The sequence below is a fragment of the Agrilus planipennis genome, unplaced genomic scaffold (genome assembly GCF_000699045.2).
Source record: "Agrilus planipennis isolate EAB-ADULT unplaced genomic scaffold, Apla_2.0 scaffold87, whole genome shotgun sequence".
In the NCBI taxonomy this organism is placed as follows: domain Eukaryota; kingdom Metazoa; phylum Arthropoda; class Insecta; order Coleoptera; family Buprestidae; genus Agrilus; species Agrilus planipennis.
This window is the reverse complement of record NW_020439134.1, coordinates 683,756-706,973: the sequence shown is the minus strand read 5'-3', so window position 1 is coordinate 706,973 and position 23,218 is coordinate 683,756. Positions and strand designations below refer to the sequence as shown.

Here is a 23,218-nt window from a genome sequence, read left to right as displayed (position 1 = left end):
TTGATTTTAAAACTAAAATTTGGTATTCAATGAAAAACTGAGAAACATATCCACTACACGGTAACTTTCATCCGTTGTGTTATTGTTAATGTGCATGCATAGACATTCACGTATGGGACAGGAGTATGAAGAAATTTACAAAATCATAATTTTAGCAATTACTAGATATGGTTAAATACTTATAACTACTTTTTTATTCTCAACAAATTTTCTTTATCTGCTATTTTCAAAAATAAAGGTACTTTACTGTTATACAAATTTCGTATTTTATGCCAAAACTTGTATGACTGACAAATTATCATTAAGTCTAATGATGTCATTATGTGTTTTAGACCATACAAGAGTATTTTTTTTAGTAAAATTAATAATAAAAAAGTTTCCCACTTAAGTAGACACCCTGTATATCCACAAAAGGCTTAATAAAGAGCAATTCAATAACAAAAAGTCCGCTTAAGTAAAATATACAATCACTTTATTAATGGTTTCACTAACCGTAAAGTTAACAATAATTAAACAATACACATAAATACCAAAAGTGAATTTATACAATATAATGCAACACAAAAAAATAAACTTGCATATTATAAGTAAATGAGCAATTTAATTAATTGAAACTTACGTTAGACAAAAGAATAAAAATGGTATCACTTTCAGAAGTTAGAGCAACCTAAACCAATGAAGATGAAGACATCGTAAATCCGACAATGTTCAAGGAAACTGTATATGTACAAAAGCAGAGAAACAGAATTCGGATACTAATAAAAACAGAAAAGGGTCACAGCCGAACGAATGTAATAATGTATTTTATATTTTTTGCATGTACTATAACAAATAATACACATAAACGGGTTTACAAATACGAGGCAATGTCATATAGACTTTATAATGTGAATAACGCTTACATTATTCAAACACTATTATCAATCATTTTAATGGATACGTTAAAATAATGTGACACGTTTTACATAACGTTTATTTTCTACAAATTATTCATTTTTATTCTATTTCTGGTGATCTTTATTAAATAACTTCTATAATAATTAAATGTATTCTTTATAAATATGGAATTTACTCTCTTAGTAGGAAAACTAAAACTAATGTTAAAGAAAATAATTCTCCTTCATCAACGGTTATAAAGCCTATACGAGAATACTCCTTACAACAAAATGTAAATTAAAACAAGAAATGGAAAAGAAGTAATGTATTAAATTGAATACAAATTCCAAATCAAATCAAATCAATCGAGAATATTAAAATTATCTGAGTAATTACTTATAATTCACATTAATAAATAAACTTTTAATTATAAATAAGTTTGCCTAGTTCTTTTATTTACAACCCTTTTTAAAAACCAAAAACCAGAAAAGTTGGGTACGAATAAAGCATAAATGTCTTATCCCTTTAAATAAACCAACCAGTTAAGATATAATGAAACAAAAAGAACCAAGCAAAATTAAACATTTTTAACCTTTCATCACTTTCGTAGGCATTTCTTAAACTTCGTAATTTTTCATCTTTTACAACCAAAAACAACCGATCTACATCTATCAATAAATTGCATACAGTCCTTTGAGGTTTCGAAATACTAACAAAAAAAGTAGACAATCACTACATGTTTAGCAGACGGATTGTTTGAATATATGAATAATATGTTTCATCTTTCATTATTGGATATACGAAACCATTTCAAAACGTATCCGCAACAATGAAAAACCTTACTTTTCCTCACACATATTTTAATTCTCTTAGAGATTTTTACAATAAATTTAATGGTCGGAAGTATTGTCGACAATATGCAGCCCCAACACTCAAAGGTCTGTCTTGAGGTTTGTAAAGTTTCGACGTACGTTCTGGTAGACGTCCGTAAGCTATTAAATATTCACGATCAAAAGCGTTAAGATCGACGTTTGATCTGCCGACTACTTTGCACACAAGGAACAAAATATCGCGATAGATCGAATGAGTTCGATCCGCAGGGCCGCTACGCGCCTTCTGTAATCGTTGTCGTTCAGATGCAAGACGCTTCAGCGGTTCCAGCAAATCATTGCAATGGACGTTGCTTATTATTGTTTGCATAACACTAAAAATATTAAACATGAAACTAAATTTTTTGATATTTTACACGAAGTTGCCTATAGTTTTATACATGGTTTTCCTGAAACATTCTGAAATACAAAATGGGGATTTTTTATTTGTTTATAATCTATTTGCTTATTTACAGTCAGAAAAATAAAAAAATACCAACAATTTTTATAGATAACAACTAAAACGAATTATTAACAATAGTAAATAGTCTTTTGAAGATTTCCCCTCTTCCACGAAAACAATAGCTACAAACTTGGTCGTGAATTTATTTTACAAAAACGCCTTAAATGCTAATAGTCGTATTTTGAACGTTTTAATATTACAACTACCACCGCTTTTACTTATGTAGGAAAATTAGATATATGTTATTTTTTGGTATCTAAAAATATTAAAACGCATACATTTCTTTCCAGCTCGTACAGAATTAGAAATAATTAACATCAAGAGCAAAATGTTTTCAATTATTTCTGTTTAAATAATGAAGAAATTTGTCAANGGAAGCCAAAAAAATTGCTGTGATTTTTTTGTGATTATAATTTTTTTTTTAATTTTTAGTTAAACAATTTTTCTTTATTTTCATTTTCTACCATTAGATAACCAAAAGAAAGATTCGGTGGAGGGTACAGGTGAGGTGAAAAGTGGGTGGCAGGTTGTAAAAAAGGGAACACTAATTTTTAACATTTAGATGTCTGTATACATAGCAAGAAAATCGTCATCATGATAAGCATAATTTATCATAATAGTAACTATTAATAAGAAGTATTTGTGAAATTTTTAACCTCCCCCCTTGTTACCGTCATCCCCATCTAATTTTACTCACATCTTTCATCGCTTTTTAACTTCTCATTAGAATAAACAAAATTTTTTATAACATTTTTTTAAATTTAATATATTTTCAACCGCCAGCATTTTTGCGTTTTTTGATTTTAAAACTAAAATTTGGTATTCAATGAAAAACTGAGAAACATATCCACTACACGGTAACTTTCATCCGTTGTGTTATTGTTAATGTGCATGCATAGACATTCACGTATGGGACAGGAGTATGAAGAAATTTACAAAATCATAATTTTAGCAATTACTAGATATGGTTAAATACTTATAACTACTTTTTTATTCTCAACAAATTTTCTTTATCTGCTATTTTCAAAAATAAAGGTACTTTACTGTTATACAAATTTCGTATTTTATGCCAAAACTTGTATGACTGACAAATTATCATTAAGTCTAATGATGTCATTATGTGTTTTAGACCATACAAGAGTATTTTTTTTAGTAAAATTAATAATAAAAAAGTTTCCCACTTAAGTAGACACCCTGTATATNACAATAAATTATAAAATAAATTATTAGTTAACTCTAGACCCATTTTATAAAAAATCGGTGAAAACTTTTTGTTCAGCGGGATATTGTTCCTTCAAGTGTAACTATAACCATAACTTTTTTAAGCTTGTGAACTAAACTAATCGTAAATACTATTTTGTCGTTATTTACCTTTACGTATTTACTTAAATAGAATCATTGAAAAAGTAAAAAACCACGTTATTAAAGATTACCCACACCAGATAATCGTATCAAAAAATATGTTTTCCGCATTTTTAATTTATGTATATGGTATTCAAACATGTTTTGATTTTTAACTCAATTTATTTCATTTTTAGAAAAATTGTTGGACGATTTTACTAGGTACTACCGATTTGTTTTAAAGAATATCGCAATAAAGGGAGATGCGGTAAACAAATTTAATAGAAAATGAAATAACTGAAAAATTGTTGAGTCAAAGTACGGTTGTATTATGTACGAGTATCAACTTTATCCTTAATTTTGATAAGCATCAAGAAATGTAAGAAAAATGGGAGTTGATGTTAACTTCTGGAATAACCGGAAGTAACAAAAATTCGAAAATATTTGAAAATGGTAGCCTTTTTTTACAAATTCTGAGACTATATCAAAATGATATTCCAATTCAGTCCTGAGATATGTGAGTTTTTGTATGGTAACAGACAAAGGTTCACACTAACTCGGTACGTTTTTGGTTTTCAATAATTTGATCATTAAGTTTTTGTGCTTAAAGTTGATGCTACTTACAGGACACATATTTCCAATAGAAATTAAAAAATGGCCTTCGACAGGCTTTAGAACAAACCTTTATCTATCTTACTACAAAATCTCAAATCTCTATTCCAAATAATAAACTCATGATATCTAAACAGATAAGCATGTTTTTACTCCCCTTAAGTTATATGAAATTGAATGCTTATGATTTTAAATTTTACGTTATATCAGGTTAAATTACTATTCAGGGTGAGCCAGAACTTTTAATGCACAGGCTTTGACCCACCCATAGCTATATTTACACATCATTGGTAACTATTAAAGGACTCACTTCTTCTTTTATTGATATTAATTTACTAAGATATTTTTTCAAGTTAAAAGCTCAAAAAACACGAATCACAATAATAATACAAATCTTAGATTGCAAAAGTAGCGGCAACCCTGCCACCTTGTCGCCAAGGCTAGCAACCAATTAATATAAAAAACTAAATTTAAATTTCAACACAAACATTTATCACGGGGATAGATCACATACATCAATTTTTGTCTTATATCACAATAATTGTACTTACGTTCTGCTTATGGTAGAAGTATCTGTAAGAGCACTAACCAAAGGGCTAGCAGTGTCTCGTCTTGCCCACAATATATACATGGGAATATTCTCACCATGCAACCTGGGATCATCCCATATACAGCGCACAGATACTTGCGCGGTGAGATGCTCTAAAACGTACGTATATAACAGAAAAAAAATTACCCGCTACAAAAAAACATTGTTTAAACCTAATGAAACGGTTGATATTCAAATAAACAAAGAACCACTTACGCATTTCCTCCTTAGGTGCAGCTAACAAAAAACGAAGCGTTTAACAATACTATTTCAAAACCGAAAGCACTAATTGTGTTAGTAAGCACACTTAAACGAAAGAGTTATTAATTAATTAACTTTATTTTCAATTAAACAACATCCAAACGAAAACTTATCAAAAAAATATTAAAATACATCATCAAAATATTGCACTTCATTAAAACTCACCTATACTCGCCAATTCTTGAGTTAAAGGGTCAGCACCATCTTCTACCCTGCGCATGATCATACCATTATCTTCTTTGGAATCTTGACCGTTGTTGTTCGTTTCGGTCCCTTTCTGTATTTCCTGATTTCGTGCCCTGTTCTTCAGGCATAGATTTGGCAGGTGCGTTTGAACATTTATTCTTTCAAAGTCCCATACAAGGTTCCAATAAATTATGGGATGCTGTTCAACGAATTTATCACGAGCAAGACTAAGATCGCCTTCCTCTGCAAGGACGTTTTCCAATTCTTTACGCAGAACAACGGGATTGAGGTAGGGCACACAAAATGGGTTGTCTTTTTCCCCGTTTGTTGGACGGTTTATATTAATAGTTAATAGAGGAACCGTTGGTTTGGAACATGCGGTACAAATAGTATTTAAATTAGAATCTTCGGCCGACCAATTAGCCATTATATCTTCATCGTAAAGAAGGGATAGACAATTGTGACACTGCGAGCACGAACTAAGAGTAATCTCCAGTTCGCAATCTAATGACAATAAAAATAAATTATGGATCACGTAAATAAATATTACCATCAATTTCAATTTAAATAATTGCTATCTTCGTATTAAATCCTAAGATCTTATATTACGTACTTGAATTAACTTATTGTGATAAAGCAAACAGAAAATTGATAAAAACGGGGATACATGACGCATTATCGGTTATATTGCTTATTTTTACCACAAATATTGTAGTATGTCATTTAAAAAAAGGCATTAATGTTTAAATGCCAAAATACAAAGTCCTCTGCCATAGAACTTTAACACTCAACTATATTTAAAAAAGTCAATTCTTCCATTGAAAACTACAGTATCGGATAGAGCCTTAAAGTTGAAATAAATTTTATTGAAAAGGATATTAAATTTTTAATATCGTCAGAAATACACGATGTTGGGTGTTATATGGTTAATTATCAAGGCGCAAATTTAATTCGAATATTTGAAGTACTTTTTTACAATTTATAATTTTTAATTGAATTTTTTTTTCTCTTTATAAATTAATATTTAAATATTTATTTTTCCGAGAAAAATGTAGGTACTTTCACGGTGTATTTTAAATAAGTAATATATGTATGACATGATTTTTATTTAGTATTTATCGTCTAAAACTACAGTAATATTCAACCGACCTCTTCAGGTACTTTACCCATATGCTTTGTTTAAACCTATTTTCCTTTACTTTCTTTTGGATTGGAATTAATGCACTTTAAAATAGACTGAAAACGCATTAAAAATAAATATTAAACGTTAATAGTGATACTCATAAAATAATAATTGTCACTTTTGAAAGACAAAACGAGAAAATAATCTTCCACATTAAAAAAAAAACTATCCCCTCTAAAATATATTATCGCGCTGCTTAAAAAAGATTTGCACAAAAAACAATAGATCGCATGTTAAAACGTAGACAAATGAGCAGTTTGGGCTGGACATTCATTAGCCTAAGCTCGTGTGCATTACAACCTTTGATGACGTGTACCTATGGATTTTAGTGAAGTAATGAGTTTAATAAAAGAATTTATCTTCAGTACGTAATGGGATGAATCCGACAGGGACAATACAATTGTAAGGCGGCATGGGCAGCAAACTACATTTAATAAATTCATAATGCATTAATAAATGACAATACTCTTGCATTTTCTAAGTCTATAATTTTTCCTAATCTTGGGTTTGATTATACTATTTGTTTTATGCAATAATAGAGGCGTATTTAACCAATGTTGAAGCAAATAATTTCAAAGTGTAAACGGTGCAAACCTCCCTTTCAAATTGCAAACAATCAATTTTAAAGTAAGTAATGTTACATTAAAGTTAATCATTTCAACGTGCAAATAATCCATTTTCAAAGTACAAGTGACAAAAGTTAACATTATTTATTTAAAGTGCAATATATCTTCCCCCTTTCTTTTTAACCTTTAAAAATTCCATACCTTAGAATTACACAAAATAAAAAATTAAATTCAAAATGTTGATGAAACGATAAAAAATGAAAAAAACAATTGTGTGGTTTTATGAAACCACGATGCAAGTGAAACTTTTCGGATTGTAGGTATTAACTGTAAATTATTTGATTTAGGGTATTAAAATTAAAATCGCGTTCTTAATCTTATCTTAATGATTGAAAAATGAGAATGACAATAGGAAATCAATAGTAGACAAGATATCCAACTATAAATTATAATTTCAATCTGCGTATGAGAGTACGAAATACATAATAAATACAGTAGTTCTTAGGATTTCACGGTCGGCGTATGACATCAGTTACGACTCAGCATCTGCCCAGTCACCACTGAAGATGCCGTCAGCAAAGAACAGCGAAACGTTTGGAAAAGTAAAATTCCACGGACCGCGGCCAAAAAGCCCGGAAGAAAGCACCGCATCGATAATAAATACAATCATTCAGATGATAGACGCATGTTAAAAACTGAGAACAATGTTTATTTAAATCACTGAATCATTCTATCAATAATTTCATCTTCGCTTTGAGTTTTACAGTTTATAAATGTAATTGTCATGCACTTGCACGAATGAGTGAAATATAAATGCTACACGGTTAGCTCATGCGAGCCATGGGCGCCGCCATATTGGCGTTGACTGCTCTGTCGAGCGCCTTTCACTTCTACCCCTACTCCGCGGCCGGCTGTAATGCGACATGCAATAGATGGACAAATAAATTTGAGGCGATGTAATAAAAGTTTCACTTTAAAAAGGTCTCTTAAAAAGAGCAAAATAATCAATATTTGAATAATGTGCTTAAATTAGAACTTTCATGATAATTTTTTTATAATCAATATTAGGAATAATAATAATAGATAACTTTGTCTATTCAAAATACCTGACACTATTTCTTCACTCGGAGGTGGATATAAACATTCAGGTATGTTTTCCTCTGAATCTCTTAAATTAGCGTTACTGCCTTTATAACTTCCTAATTCTCCAGAAATTCTGCGATGCCTTTCACCAGGGTCACTTCCATCTGTAGAACCTATTTCTTCAACACCATCATTTCCCAATTCACCTCCACCTCCTCTATCACCTACTTGTGCTTTAACTGGAGTCGAATTAGTGGAAGTGGAAATTGCCTCTTTGATTTCGTCTAATTTCTTCACCATAGATGCCGCTGCCGATTTCATGCTACTTATGCCACCTTGAATTAGCTCATTTGATTTTTTACCAGTTAAACTACTGGGACTGAAATGAAATACAAATTTAACACTTCAAACTAACAAAAAATATGTTTTAATTTGAATTCTATTTATGTAAACTGTTCAAAGTTGTTATATAAGTAAAATAAATATAGGTATTATACAAATATTTAAGAATAATAACTATTTAAATGTATTTCGTCAGAATGACGTTCAAAGATTATAAATTTTATTATGCAACGTTAATTTATTGTAGCAAACTGAACATATTTTCATTCATTCATTCATTAATACAAACATCATTTTTTATTTAAATATAAATAAAACATCGTGGCACATTTTAATTTGTCAAATATGTATGAAATGAACTGTTTTCGCGATTATAATTATAATTCTCATTTTAAAAATATCTTTCGTAAGCTACGTAAATTTTTTGAAAACGCAAATTCACAGTAATATAACTTTGTATTTACAGAAGGAAAGTAACACCAAAAGCTTTAAAAATACGCATGTTACAATATATACAAAAAAGAGCAAATAATTTTACTAATCGTGCTACAAAAAAAATATAATTTAATTGCACAATACAAATATATTAGCTACACAAACAAACAGAAAAAAATATACACTAATTTCAGTAATAAAATTATATTCTTATCAAATTGCAGTACGATTAGCATTTTGTCAAATAACAAGTATTTCTACAAGTACCTGAGATTATTGATGGCACTCTCGATTAATTGCTGGGGCACCTTCAGATCAGACTTGCGCAGAGACAACCGTGCAGGTGAGTAGCGGCTAAAAAACATATCTAGCTACTGGTAGCGTCTGTGCATATGGACAGGAAAGCCAAACAGGAAGCAAATAGCGCGAAATTGCTTTTTAATCATGCCCAAAAATTTTTTGGATTAGTCATGCAAAAAGATATGACAGAGATTTATAAATCTCTGGATATTGCTTCTTTAGAAATAAAAATGTGCACACGGAGCAATTTTAATCGATGTTCCAGCGATATTTTTATTAAAGTATACTAACGATAATAGCAACATACTTTCCTGTATGCTGCTACATGAGATGCTTCTAAAATTTTCTCAGAAAAATTTACCACTCAATTCTTAGCAAAACAATGTCACCCAAAATTCCACATAAAACGTTTAAAACCTAAAACGCGTTTTCAAAAGTTTTATGTGGAATTTGACGTCATTTCATTTTTTATCACCCAATTCTTGCACGAAAATCAAAAGGAGTCAGTGGAGCTAAATTGAATAAAACACTACAATCAAAAATCCCACACAAAACATTTAAAAGCTTAATACGCGTTTATGGTTTTCTGTCCAAATATCAGGTAAATAAAAACAGTTATTTATTAATGATTAGTGCAACTAATCAATCAGGGCGCGTCTTTACAGAATTCTATACATCAAATGTTGTCGGTGTACTTCAATTTTGAACTAGTAAAAAAAAAGTAAATGTGTCTTACAAAAATAAGATTTTAAATCTTCCTGAAACAATTTTTGATTACCATATATATTACACAACTTAGATCAGTATGCTCAATTTTAGTTGTAAAGTTACTGATGTTTTTGTCACATTATTGCAGAATGTTCAATTTTCGTAACCTCTTTAAATGGTAAAAAGTCGCGCTTTTCCAGGCGGAAAGTATGGACAAAAGACTAATTCTTATTAGCATGCACACGATTATGAAGCATGCGTATTGACAGAAATTTAACGTAATCGTGTAAGCAGTGCTGCCAGATATAGCACATTTGACGTAATCGCAAATCGATAATTATTTTGATGCATACCATAATCAATTATTGTAAGGTAACTTTATAGTGACTGTGGCATTAAATTAAATAAAATTAAATTATATCACCCTATACAATAGCATGAATGTAATGAAATATGTATATTATGATACAAGTTAGTTTATTATTAGGATGAATGCATAGAATGGAAATGAGAAAAATTTCTGTTAGTTTTATTCCTAACTTTGTTACAATTCATTTATTGTTAAGTTTTTATTTTAATATTTCTTATTGGATTTTCTGTTATTATTATGTCTGTAATAATTCATTTATGATCAATAAAATCGAAAGGACGAACTTTCAGCACAAATGTGACAAAAAATTGTATACGCATATCGGAAAGAAATTGGAGATAGCGCCTTCGGGCGGCAAAAAACACCTGTAATAATCCACTTCTTTCCCTTGATACGTAATATTTATACTATACATACCTATGTACTACACTAATTATGAATGGCAAAATGAACTACTAGGAAGGAAAATTTAAGATATTAATTGAATAATAACGATTTTTAAACAGAATTGTTAATAAAAACTACATAATTTATAACTTTATAGATACAATAAATTTTTCCGTACAGTCTATTAAAGTGAAAAAGATCATTGAAACTAAGCTGTTAATTTATTAAAATCAAAATGTTTGTTGTAAATCCAGATTCTAGGAATTACTTTGCACATTCTTTAAAACGTTGTTTAAGTACATTGTTCAATACCAATTAAATATTTCAATGGTTAATAGTTACCTGAATCCGATTTTGAGGGTGGATCCAAATCCCGCTAAGCTGGACGTTAAGGAGGACGCGGGTACAGTTTCGGACCTGTGAAGCTTGTTAGACGTTGGTGGACTACCTTCGAAAGTAGCAGATCTATGAACGGACGAACGAAATAAGATTGGTTCATCACTAGCCAACGGTGGCCGAGTATTATCAATTGCTAATTGGTCGTTTTGAATTTCAGAGGTCGCTCCAGAAACAACTATTTCAACTTCAGGCTGCTCTAGAGCTCCAAGGGGATCATTTTCGGTAACCGGTGTTCTAGTGGACAACCTACAGCAGTATAATTTTAAGTCAATCACAAAAATTTTACTATTTTGATACAAAACAAACCTAAACATAACTTCAAACTCAATAAATATATTTATAATGGAAATTTTATTTTTTAATTACCTCAAAAATAAAGTTCCTTACACTATTTATTCAACTCCGAATGTAATTTTAAATAATATCTTTTTTCTTTTAGTTTTTTTAATGCAAGTAATGTCAAGTAAGTTGTCAAATCAAAACGTTTCATTGCTACTTTAGGAAAAATATCATTTATTTAGATGCGAAATCGCATGTACAGGGTAGTTCTGAAATGAGTAGCAAGCTTGCAGAAGATGAAAAGTCCACCGTTTTCGAGAAAAACGTATTTGAAAGTACAAGCAAGGGCCGTCCTGGTAGTTCACACAAGTATAAATATAAGTATCCGTTATATTTCTTTTGAATTTTTGTATTCATGTATTGTTTCTTGTTTAGTAAATTAGATTAAGAGTAATTCACGATGTTTATGCCCTAGATTACAACTTCGCCTGGTTTTTATACATTTTTTGTCCTTTAACCGCACTGCTTACTCACCATGTGATTCCCTATTACATCTAGTTAACACTCCAATGCTTGCTAGTTATTTCAAAAACATCCTGTATATTAAAAGTATGCATATCAAGGGAATAAAATATCACTATTAAAAAAAGAAAAGCACAACCCATAATTTTTCTTAATCTTTCATAATTATCCTGTGGCTTTATGAATTCTTTCTCTTAAAAGAGAAAAAAAAAATTACGTACTTCTTTCGAATATTAAATTTTCGACAATAATTTTATGTGTACTACTAAAAACAATCTTACAGCAATCGTCCTGATTGAAAAAAATATTTTTCATGTGATCGGAAGTCAATATTGTAATATTCGACATCAAAAATGGTAGACCAGAAAGTATGCAATCAATAAAAATTTCACAAAAGTGTTTATAACATACATATAGAGTTCAATCATTTTTTTTTTTATTTATAAAAAAAACTTACTTCGACGGTGACAACTTATTAGGATCGTCGTCTTGGTCCTGTTCGTCATCGTTTCCGTCAAATTGAAGGTTTCTTGAGCAACTTTTTTTATTGTTTTGTTGTAATTTGTCAAGAATGTTCGCATCATTGGCACTTTCAGATCTAGACAATAACCTCATATATTCACTGGGACTGCTTGGTATGGGTAAAGAGGCTGATTTTAAATCCTCTTCCGAAGCAACAGTTTCTAACCCATTCGTTACAACGTCTTCCTCGATTTCATTTGTTATTTCTAATGGCGCATTATTGCCAGTTTTTTCAGCTGTAGTGTTTTCTACGCCTCTAACTATGTTTGCGACATGCGTACGCAATCTGTCGAACAAACTTGCCTCCGTTTGAACGGCCTCATGCGAATCTAAAGACAGCTGAGAAGAACGCTCTGTAGTGTCTAGAAGACTAGATCCTGTTAAAAAACATAATTTTTATGTGAATCAAAGGATTTTGATTTTTGTTGCTACCATGATATTTTTATAGTTACACTAGCGACCCGCCCCAACTTCGCACGGGTGCAATGCTGATACTAAATGTTTTTTTTTTTGTTTAGATTATTCTCGAGGAGGGGAAATCGTCGAAAGACACCCCCTGAACATACTAAATATACTACAGAATGTCTTTATATATAACATTCACAGCTTTTTTGTCATTAGACAATACAAACCGGCCTCTCGGCCGATCGCCGCAACCGCTATGTCCCTGCATTTTAAATCTGTAATATCTTCGAAAATATTCATTTAAATTGCATGCTATAAAGGGCCATATTGATCTACATTAAATGCACAATGTATTTAAGGTACTTAATTGGATAAGAATTAATGCTGTATTGCTTAAAAATCGCTTCGTAAATAAGCCATTATTTCTCATAACAAGTAATGGATAAAAAATGATTATTGTGGCTTATCCCTACGAGATAGACATATACCATCGCGAACTTTTTTGAAGACCCTTTTTAAGATGTACAATACTGTAATACATTATTTTGATCTATATCGGAGGGTTCAGTCAGCGTTTGCAATGTAAGCGCAAAAGATGTGTTTATTTACGACATCACATTAGAAACCTCTAAAATTATCGGTGTTTCTCTGCTATATTATGCATGTATTATACATATAAACCTTTCTCTTGAATCACTCTATCTTTAAAAAAAACCGCATCAAAATCCGTTGCGTAGTTTTAAAGATCTAAGCATACATGTTGCATGCTAAATATTGGGTCTGTATTCTTTGCCTACAGCTAGTTATCTTGTAACTTAGAAATGCTTAGTAGGCATATTATCAATATTGTATTCTTTTATGAAAACCTAAATCATTCTAGCATCAAACTGGGCCTGATAATCATTATCTTGTAATTGTAAAATAAAGTTCTTTTTAAAAACTCTTGTTAGAACTTTTATCGTATCATACATACAGGAACAGACAGCGGGAAGCGACATTGTTTTATGCAATGCAGTAATAAATACGTAAAAGACTGTTTACCGTGGCGTGTATTAATTCGACTCACATCGTAATTTTTATTTGAGAAAAAATAAAAACGTCAACTATATGAATTAATAAAAAACAGTTTGTGTACTCATTTACCGCGGTAGATCAGTCAACAGTACGCACGCCCCAAAAAAAGTATTAAGTATAATTTTAAAAAAACAGAACTATTGATTACTCCTTTTAAAATTATGAATATTTGTATTAAATTTGTACATTTCTTACTATACCATACTTTAGGTTTCTGAATACCGATTAAATGTGAAGTAATCCCCCTCCCCCCAAAAAAAAACTTGAATTTATAGAAATGGAATTTTATAAATATGGTGAACAATATATTTACTTCGTGGCAATAATTTCACTTTACAGCAACTGTAAATACAGTGGATCATCTAAATCGAAGAAGAAAGGACCAAGAATGCCAGCTCAAAAATTGACTTTTCATAAAAACGGCATCACTGTCTACCAAAGTGCTGTCATCCCTAAAGCAGGCAAAATTAAAAAATAACGACACAGCAACTGTGACTTCGGCAATTTTTCATTAAAAATGGGCTCAATTGAATGATAATTTCTATTATTTTCTAAAAGTAACGAAATTATTTGTTTTATCTTGAAGATTACGAGGCATTTAAATAAGAAATTATTTAAAACTTATGTGGAATTTAGAAAAACAAGTTAGTTTGACAGTCAACAATGAATAATAAACAACAACACAAGAAAGTCTGAATGTAAAGCCTGATGCTAAATGAAAAGTTAATTTTCAAATACTTCAAAAATACTTTAGGAGCGCATTTAATTTCAAAACATCTTTTAAATAAGCCGAATTTCTACACCTTCCCAATTTCATTAAAAAAAAAGCGCCGCCAAAATAACTTGAAAAAGTAGTAAACATGTTGTGTACCATATTCGCAAATATCATTTCCATATCCCCAACGGTTCAAAAAATATTTAAAGGGGAGGGGGGTTACGTTATATTCGTTCAATATACAAGTAAGCAAAACGTTCACCGAACATACGAAATAAACATTTTCTTCTTTTCGAGGTATAAAAAACTCAAAAAGTTCCAAAACCATACAAAACTTCAATATTTTAAATATTATTATTACTAATAATTTAAATTTAACATAATAAAAACTAATATTTTTATACCTCCTTCCGTAGAAGCAGATAGCTTCCTAGCAGCATGACGTTTAGCGGCCCGCCTAAAATGAGCCGCACCAATCACAACATTCCTGAGTTTATTCCACAATAGTTGACTGGAAGTTGAATGTGCTGGCCATTCGGCCTCTAAGACGCATCTATTATACAACCTAAAATGAAAGAAAAAGGAATAAATCATTTTTTTAATATTTTATTAAAATACTGCTAATTATCTTTAAAATTATTTTTTACCCATAAGTAAGTGCATTTGGTTGTATCCCACTCTTTTTCATCAACAGGAGAAGTTTGACGGCCAGTAATGGTCTTGAGTGTTCTCCGCAAAGTTGCATCATCAGTCTGTAGCAGACCTCGTCACAATTCAAACGCAGTTGCGTGGCTTTCACCAACAGATCATAAGCTTGTTGTAAGATTTGCCTCTCTTTTCCTACATTCAGCGATAACATACTTGGAAGTGTCATAAAATATAAGGTGTGACATGTACCAAGAAGACATCGCGCCCATAGATCAGGAGCGCGTACACATTTTCTGAAATTTTATTTTTGATTAACATAGGTCAGTACTGTTCAATGTAACCGAAAAAACTGGTTAGAAACTGCGGAATAATAAGTCTGAACATTAGTGTGAGTTGGACTAAACTTAATAAACTCCCGTTTTTATGCTTCTTCCTAACTTGATTTTCCTATTAGATTGTACTGTAAGTATAAATGCAGTGACATAAGTTTTTTTGTGTTTTATTTATTTTTAAATTAATGAGTGTAAGATAAACATTAGAATGTTGAGTTCTAAACCTGCTTTTTAATTGTTTAGAAAAAAAATTATTTGTTCAACTTTTTTATAAAAATAAATCCTCACCTGGCCAATTTTTGCGCAGATTTTATTTCATGTTTGGTTCTCCTTGCCATTGGGGAACCAGGTATTGGTGTCGGGTGCAAAACAGACATATGATGGTGCCTTTTGCTTTTCAATAAAGTAGGATCTAATGTAAAGTTTGGGTAATTGTAAGGACCACCTAAAAGAGAATATAGAGAAGGGAAATAAAATCAAATTTAAAAAAATATGAAAAAGATGAACCGAAAGTTTTGTACATAATACATACTATGGAAATAGGTATCACTATAAAACTGATACGCTTAATACATTTATTCAATTTCATAGTTCCATGATTCCCAACTGAAGCATTTAATAAATATTAAAAACAATGCTCACTGTCAGTCCTAATATGCAAAAAATAAGTGTTCGGAAATTAATTTTCTTAAAAAAAGCATTCATATTTGACGTCTCTGCCAAAAACAAAGTTTTATTACTAAATCAAATTTCACCATGCAGATAAAATTTACATAATGGCAAAAATAATTGAATAATTTAGCGACAGATGTATTATAGTTTTATATTTGCTAATATATCCTACCTTCTGGTGGATGTTCGGGAGGTAGCAAAAACACCGTCCTCTCACTGTTATGTACTAAATCAGGTTCGATTAATCTGCCTTCTCCGCTTTCATCGTGACTCAATCTTTCAGTGCACTCATCGAAGAAAGCCATACCTTGGTCTCCATCAGTAACAAAACTGCGCTCTTCGATAAATCGAATGAACATCTGAGTCCTCATTAAGAGGGAAAAGAACTTCTGATGAGCCTTGTCGCGAGATTTCAAAAACTCATTTAGTTGAAAAAGGGCTTGAGGATCGGTCGTGCCCACAGTAGGAGCTTTAGTTATCGGCAAAAGATATGATCGATAACCTTTCAAAGTCAATGCCATAAACTTCAGAAAAGCTTCTTGTACTTCAAGTTCTTGAGCTTGCTGTTAAAATCATTGATTAAACGAAACAGAATTATTAATATTATTTAATTCCTCATTAATTATATATGATATTTAAGAATAATCGTTAAAGATATTAAAAAATGCAAATTATTTTTTAATATGTACATTTGTACTGAAATAGCATATAACGTTTTAAACGTTTTATAGTTATTCACTGTCACTACACACCTCCTTTTTCCTCCTCTGAAATTCTGCTTCTAAGTGAATAGGTATAGTAGGATTGGAAGGTATTTTCTTCAATTGATCAAACAATCGCTCTAAAGCTACTTTGAGAATCTTGGCTGGACGTTTTGGTAGCAATTTTATATTGAGAATTTGCCTTTGCGCTTCAGATACCTTTCACAAAAGTATAAATCATTTATATTTCATCCAAAATTGTACACTCTTACCGTTATAATATTAGTGTCCAAATCGACACAATTAACATCGGGTGGTGGATCATATAAATCGAAAAATCTGGAATCCACGCCAATCAAAAAAGGTAATGGTGCATTAAGAATTTCAACCAGACCTAAACACGTAGGCTAATATTAGTAAATTTTTCCGAGCAAATTTTTCGTGACCGATGAATGACGTTTCTAGTAGACGTTTGAATTATCTGTTACTTACCAAGAGGACACAAAGGAATGTAAGGACATTGCCACTTAAACGGAAACAGAAATGCAGATACAGCTTCGGCGACAGCTGTTAATATATCCGGTCGGAGTGAATGTATTAAGATTTTTTGTTCTGTAAGCGCCAAAAGCAAAACCATAAGACTATTTTCGGGGCCTAAGTTAATTAACAATTGTCTGAAACTCGCTGCACTGTGAGGAAGAGGCAAATCTTCAGGCTGAGTCATTATAACACGATCCAAACTGTCCATGGATAACTGCAATAAAGTGCGGGGTGCTGGAAAGGGCACTTCGTCGAAAAGTTGCACCACGTACCGTTCTATAGGAATATCCTGCGGTCTTCCACTTATCGCAATGTTCTACATGAATTAAAAATCCGAATTTAAAAATTCAGCTTCTTTTGCACTTTTATATACTTATTACAATTTTAAATGTAGACAACTACAGAATAACCCTTAATAGATCTTAATACGATTTTTTTTACTATTACTTAAGAGCATTTTCCGACGAGTCTCAGTATTTTAAACAAATTATCAATTGTCAAGTCACAATAATCTCACATTTTTGTTAAACAGTTACTAAACTCGTTAAAAGGTATATAGGAATATGTAGAAAGAATTTATGCTTTAAAAACATATTTAATTAATATCATGTTAGATAACTAAGTAATCGCAATTTTTTAAAAGAATTACCGTTCGTGCCTTAGTGAGAATAAAAATAACATGTATTTTATCATTTCAAAATCTGTACGTATGAAGCAAGCAGCCTCCATTTTTTATTTGCATACCATAATATAACTCAGGAAAAAATAAGCAAAATCAAATTTTTAAATTAAAAAAAAAACACAATAGATATTCAGAAATTTTAAAGTTTGTATAATAGCACACCTGTTAAAGAGTACTATGCGGTAGCCGAGAGACTATCTAGGGGTGCCGGTTTTTCAAAAATTCAAAAGTCGAAATAACTGTAAAACAAGCCGACAGATAATTTACTAACATAAAATTAAATTAATATCTTCCATACACCGTTAATAGATTATCCGATGCTTACGGGACAATTTGTATATAGGTATATTTATCGTTATTACGATATTACTGTAGATAGCAGAGACCACTTCTAAAGTGGATTTAAAACGGAGATTATTAGTAAGTTCAAAAATATTAATGTGAACAAATGGTAAAACCGCTTTTAAATTATATCATCCCATTAAATAATTTATGAATATTTTATAACATCCTTAACAGATAAGCGAATAACCTAATAAATTGCGTAAATAAACACACATTGTATCAACGTTGCGCGAATTCTATATTTAAAACACTGCAAATATAATAATTCATTCTATTGAATGGAACAGTTAACAAAATTTGTAGCAATAAATCAACTTCATCTTAGGTCATAAACGATTATTTCTCCACGCTATAAATGAGTGAATATCAATTACTTTGAATAAGATAATAATGTTTCGCATATTACGATTTATTATTCACATACTTTTGCAAACTTAATATTCTAATTTTAATTTTAAATATGATGCATTATCTTATTTAATCATATTGATTTCATGCAAGAAATTCATTCAAAAGTGAAACATACAACGTATATTTTGGTGGTAAACTATAAAACTTTGACAAAATAATCTCTAAATTTCAAAAAATTGAATAACAAATCAGTATAATGTAGTATTAAGTCAGTTTTTTTTAGTTATACGATGTATAAATTTAAACTTGTAAATCCTAGTATAAAAATTTGATGAAATTAATCTTCGCCTGTAGAAGCAATACAATTGTTATGTATAAACGAATAAATTTTATGAAGACATTACAAGTCTATCTTTATATATACATCATTGATCAGTTCTAACAAGTTACGGCTTCACCAATTGGCAGTTTTCCCAAGAATGGGTAATTTAAATTATGTGCACTGCTTTTTAAATTGTTCCTTTCATTCAATTTTCTCATTTCCCTGAAGCTAGAACAACCCATATCCTTAACTATTTGCGAACAGTAATCTAATTTAGGTTTACCTCTACCCCTCCTAACTTCCGTTTCTGCCTCTAATATATCTCTGACTAGACTAGATCTTCATGCCTGGGAAGGTGTCCTACTAACCTAACTCGCCTATTTCTTATTGACTTCCATAGTCTTTTGTTCTCTTACTCTTTTTAATACCGCTTCATTTCTAACCTTCTCTATCCACGGTATCCTCATCATTCACCTGTAACACCACATTCACAACGCTTCTAACCGTTTTATTTCCGTCGCGCCCATTGTCCATGTTTCGCACCCTTACAGTGCCGTGCCCTAAACATAAGACCTTTAACAACCTTCTTCGAATTTCTAAATTAACCGTTCGCGAGCATAGAAGTGGCTTTTTTTTATTGAAGACGACTCGACCCTGCGCTATTCTTTGCTTATGTCCCTACTACTCCTTTCGTCCTGACTTATCTGACTTCCTGGATACCTAAAATCGGTCACTTCTTCTAATTTTTCGTCTCCTATCTTTATATTCGTTCTTACCCTACTTTTCCTTCCCTTGTACCAGTATTTTTTTTATTTATTTTCATACAATGTATGCATTGCATATTACACATTATAATATAATAGTTCTACATCCGGCTTTGATAATACAAATTATACCAACATTAAGAATAAAAAAAATACTTACATATAAATATATGAGCCATTTTTCGAATGCGTCTGCAAAAGGCCAATGCGACAATACACATATACTTTTGTTCACGTGCAATTGGTTATCTGAGTCATCGGAATAGTCCAGAAGTTCTTTTTGTGTACTAGTCAATTGGTCCATTGGATATTCTTCATAAAAAGTTATTGCTGAACCATATACCTTGTGCTTAGCATCGGAAACGGTCAATATAAAGGTGCTAAAAACCGGCTTTGGTTTCATCGCTTTTTTGGGCCATAGCTCTAATGTAGCACCCATAGGAAGGCAAAATAAAGGGACGGTACTAGGAAATACAAAGTGTGGCAAATCTCTCATAGGATATCTAAAATTTTAAGAACACATTCTTTTGAAGTTTGAATAATGGTAGTAAATCAGCTAAATGTATCAGAATGAGAATACAAGCAGACAATTTTAAAGTATCAGTAATACAGTATCTAATTGACATTTTATAAATAAAAAAAAAAGTACGCAATTGGTTCTAAACTTTTCTCCAGATTTTTTTTTGTCAACCACGCAACTTATTGAAAAGCAAAATTTCATAGTCAATGGCAAAACAACCCATAGAAAAGGGTAAAACTGCCTGCAGTGAAAGACTAAGAACTACAATTAAATATAGAATTGTTTGGCATCAAAGGCAATTTCAATGTATTTGTCTCGCCTTTAATTGTTACAAAATTTACAGTTATTAAAGCTTCTAAATATTTATATCTTGTTATTAAATGTTAAAAACGAAGAGTAAATGATATATAATTAGTTAAAAGATTGCTATGCATAAACAAATTATGATACCTGCACAAAACAGCTGGATTATATGTGAGTAGTTTGGCTCGATTCATTGATTTCTTATAACACAAGAACACATCACTACCTACAATGCCTTTATTGAGATTTTTATTAATGCAGCAGAATGCATGAGGTGGTGATTCTCCTCTGCTTGCTATCACAACACATATATCCATTACAACTAATGCATTACAGGGTAGTGTTTCAGAGCCTCTTCTGTAGGTAATATAAGTTATAGCCGTTGAATTATTTACATTTGCTACACGACCTCCTACACTTTGTTTGACCACTTCTGCATCTGCCATGAGATATTCTTTTCCTTCATACATTATACCTGCAACATATGTAACTTTAATAACATTTGGTGTAAGAGAATTTTTTAAATAAAACATTGATCAACAAAAACACAACTACTCAAAAGCACTATTTTTAAAATGCGCAAATCAAATTCTTAAATAATTCTACATTACCTATGTCTACTAAAGGAGGTTTGTCTCGTCCTCTTCTGAAGCAAACATAGCATTCCACACTCCTTAGACTGCCGTGGTTTAAGTCAGCACTTAGCCCTGTAGGAGTTCGAGATATCACTTCATAGTCAGGTGGTGCAACTTCACCCAAAGTAGGAAACACAACACTAATATCAGTTATTGGAGCCTGATTATGACCCGGTTTTAAATTTCCAGCATCAGAAAGAGTATTTTCATCAATAGGGTCTGGATTTTGTGGTAATCCGGCAATAACAAAATAATCAGCGACGCGCCTCTCTTCCATTTTTTGCGTTGAAAATAATAAAAGTTAATAATTTTATCACTTTACTATTTGGTTCATAGTGAATAAGGCACTTTTACCAACGCAATTCGTTGTTTCTTTCAATTACAATTTTCTTCGTCGTTGATAGCATGGAATCTAGCAATGTACATCTTTAGGCATTTATGGTTATGTTACAAATAGACAAAAAAATAGGTTTATACATTAAACATTCTGTAACTGCGAGATATACAATTTACAAAACTTATTATTAGCATTTTAATTAAACGTATCAACTAGCAGCTTTTTAACGTATTATTATAAACCATAGACAAGATTATAAACTAAAAGTTGACTTTCTTATATTTCTTTTACAATTTTTTAATCATTTTTTAATGAATATGTATCTATATGTCATGTATATGTCAGATACTGGTCAGATATACTCTGGATATACATAGTGGTTACTCATAGATTAAGTGAAGTGGTTACTGTTACTTATAATAGGCAACCTGTTACTAGTGGTCATTTTAGGTCATCCATAGATTAAGTAGTCATCGTTGATGGTGGTTACGGTGTGTACGATACAGTGCCACCACAGTTATTAACCATAGTTAGGTACACTACCAATTGACTAACGAAAAACGTAACTATTATTAAGCATAGATAAGGAATATTTAGTAACTGTTTATATTTCCCTTATCTATGATTATTAACATAAATATCAAATAATATGATTGAAGAATCAGAGATAAGACCCACTCTACCGTCGACGTGTAAGGCGGAAACACATTATTAAAACGCGACGTGACGCAACGTGTCGACACCCGATATGCACCGTGCACATTACCAACACGCAACTCCACGATATACTAGCAATTTCTGAATACAGTTAGCTAACAGCAGTGGAAGTATATGGTTATTTACTATGGATTTAATAAATAACGAGTCAGATGAAGACTTTGAAGAAGATTTGATGCAAATTTTGGGTACATATATAATACTTGTACGACTCAAGAAAAGAGAATTACTAGGCGGTACTGGGTACATGAAATAACTCAAAAGAGAACTATGTGTGTATAGAATAATATTAAATTGGCATAAATTCCATTTGACAGTTTGAAGAATAGGGATGAGGTCAAAGAATGTATATATGCTCTGTGATAGTTCTCGAACGACTCACGCGTGGCGTTGGGTGTTGTCTAGAAACATACAGCATTCGCCGCGTCGGATGGCATGTTTACCCCTACCATGGGCAACACACCGACCTGGAACGTCTGGATCAGGTGGCGTGTGCACGCATGGCGTCGCATCGGATGTTCATAGTGTAATTCTGGTCTATAGAAAAAAACACATTTGATTCAACTCAACACGCATCGCGTTTCATCGGGTCGCGTCGCGTTTTAATAATGTGTTTCCGCCTTTAGTAATGGACTGCCTTAGCCATAGATAATAGATACACAAAGGGTCAATGCAAAGGGTAAGCAGTCAGAATTATAGTACAACAAAAGAAAGAGATGGAACGAAGTTTCGGACAATATCCATATCTTTCACGATAGTGCGTAAGAGTGTCATGAAAGAGATAGCATTAGTTAGAAACCGTACGCCATCTCCCTCACTTTTCGAGCCAAGAAATTATTACAACGACTAACGACATACGGCT

The 23,218-nt window shown here is 31.4% G+C and overlaps 1 protein-coding gene across 3 annotated transcripts; it reads right to left on the bottom strand.

The window, feature by feature from the left end:
• Nucleotides 1-450: 450 nt before the first annotated feature.
• Nucleotides 451-21,957, bottom strand: LOC108737617 (C-myc promoter-binding protein). 3 transcript variants are annotated; one of them, XM_025977767.1, is made up of 17 exons: nt 21,279-21,957; nt 20,815-21,142; nt 20,005-20,347; nt 17,333-17,696; nt 17,113-17,234; nt 16,892-17,059; nt 16,312-16,702; nt 15,756-15,912; nt 15,135-15,428; nt 14,892-15,052; nt 12,229-12,670; nt 10,914-11,216; nt 9,074-9,160; nt 8,053-8,408; nt 5,177-5,701; nt 4,713-4,863; nt 451-2,080 (listed from the first exon to the last, which is right to left on the bottom strand). In XM_025977767.1, the coding sequence occupies exons 1-17, from the start codon at nt 21,577-21,579 to the stop codon at nt 1,756-1,758; spliced, it is 4,818 nt and encodes a 1,605-aa protein (XP_025833552.1). In that variant the 5' UTR covers nt 21,580-21,957; the 3' UTR covers nt 451-1,755. The 3 variants fall into 3 exon arrangements, with proteins under 3 accessions (XP_025833552.1, XP_025833553.1, XP_025833554.1); XM_025977768.1 differs by lacking the exon at nt 9,074-9,160; XM_025977769.1 differs by lacking the exons at nt 20,005-20,347; nt 20,815-21,142; nt 21,279-21,957 and adding an exon at nt 18,225-18,317.
• Nucleotides 21,958-23,218: the final 1,261 nt, after the last annotated feature.

Coding starts and splice junctions, on each gene's coding strand:
- LOC108737617 (XM_025977767.1), bottom strand. CDS start 21,579: ATGGAAGAGAGGCGCGTCGCTGATTATTTTGTTATTGCCGGATTACCA. Junction 17,060..17,112: donor TGGACACTAATATTATAACG/GTAAGAGTGTAC, acceptor CTTTTGTGAAAG/GTATCTGAAGCGCAAAGGCA. Junction 8,409..9,073: donor AGTGCCATCAATAATCTCAG/GTACTTGTAGAA, acceptor ATTTCATTTCAG/TCCCAGTAGTTTAACTGGTA.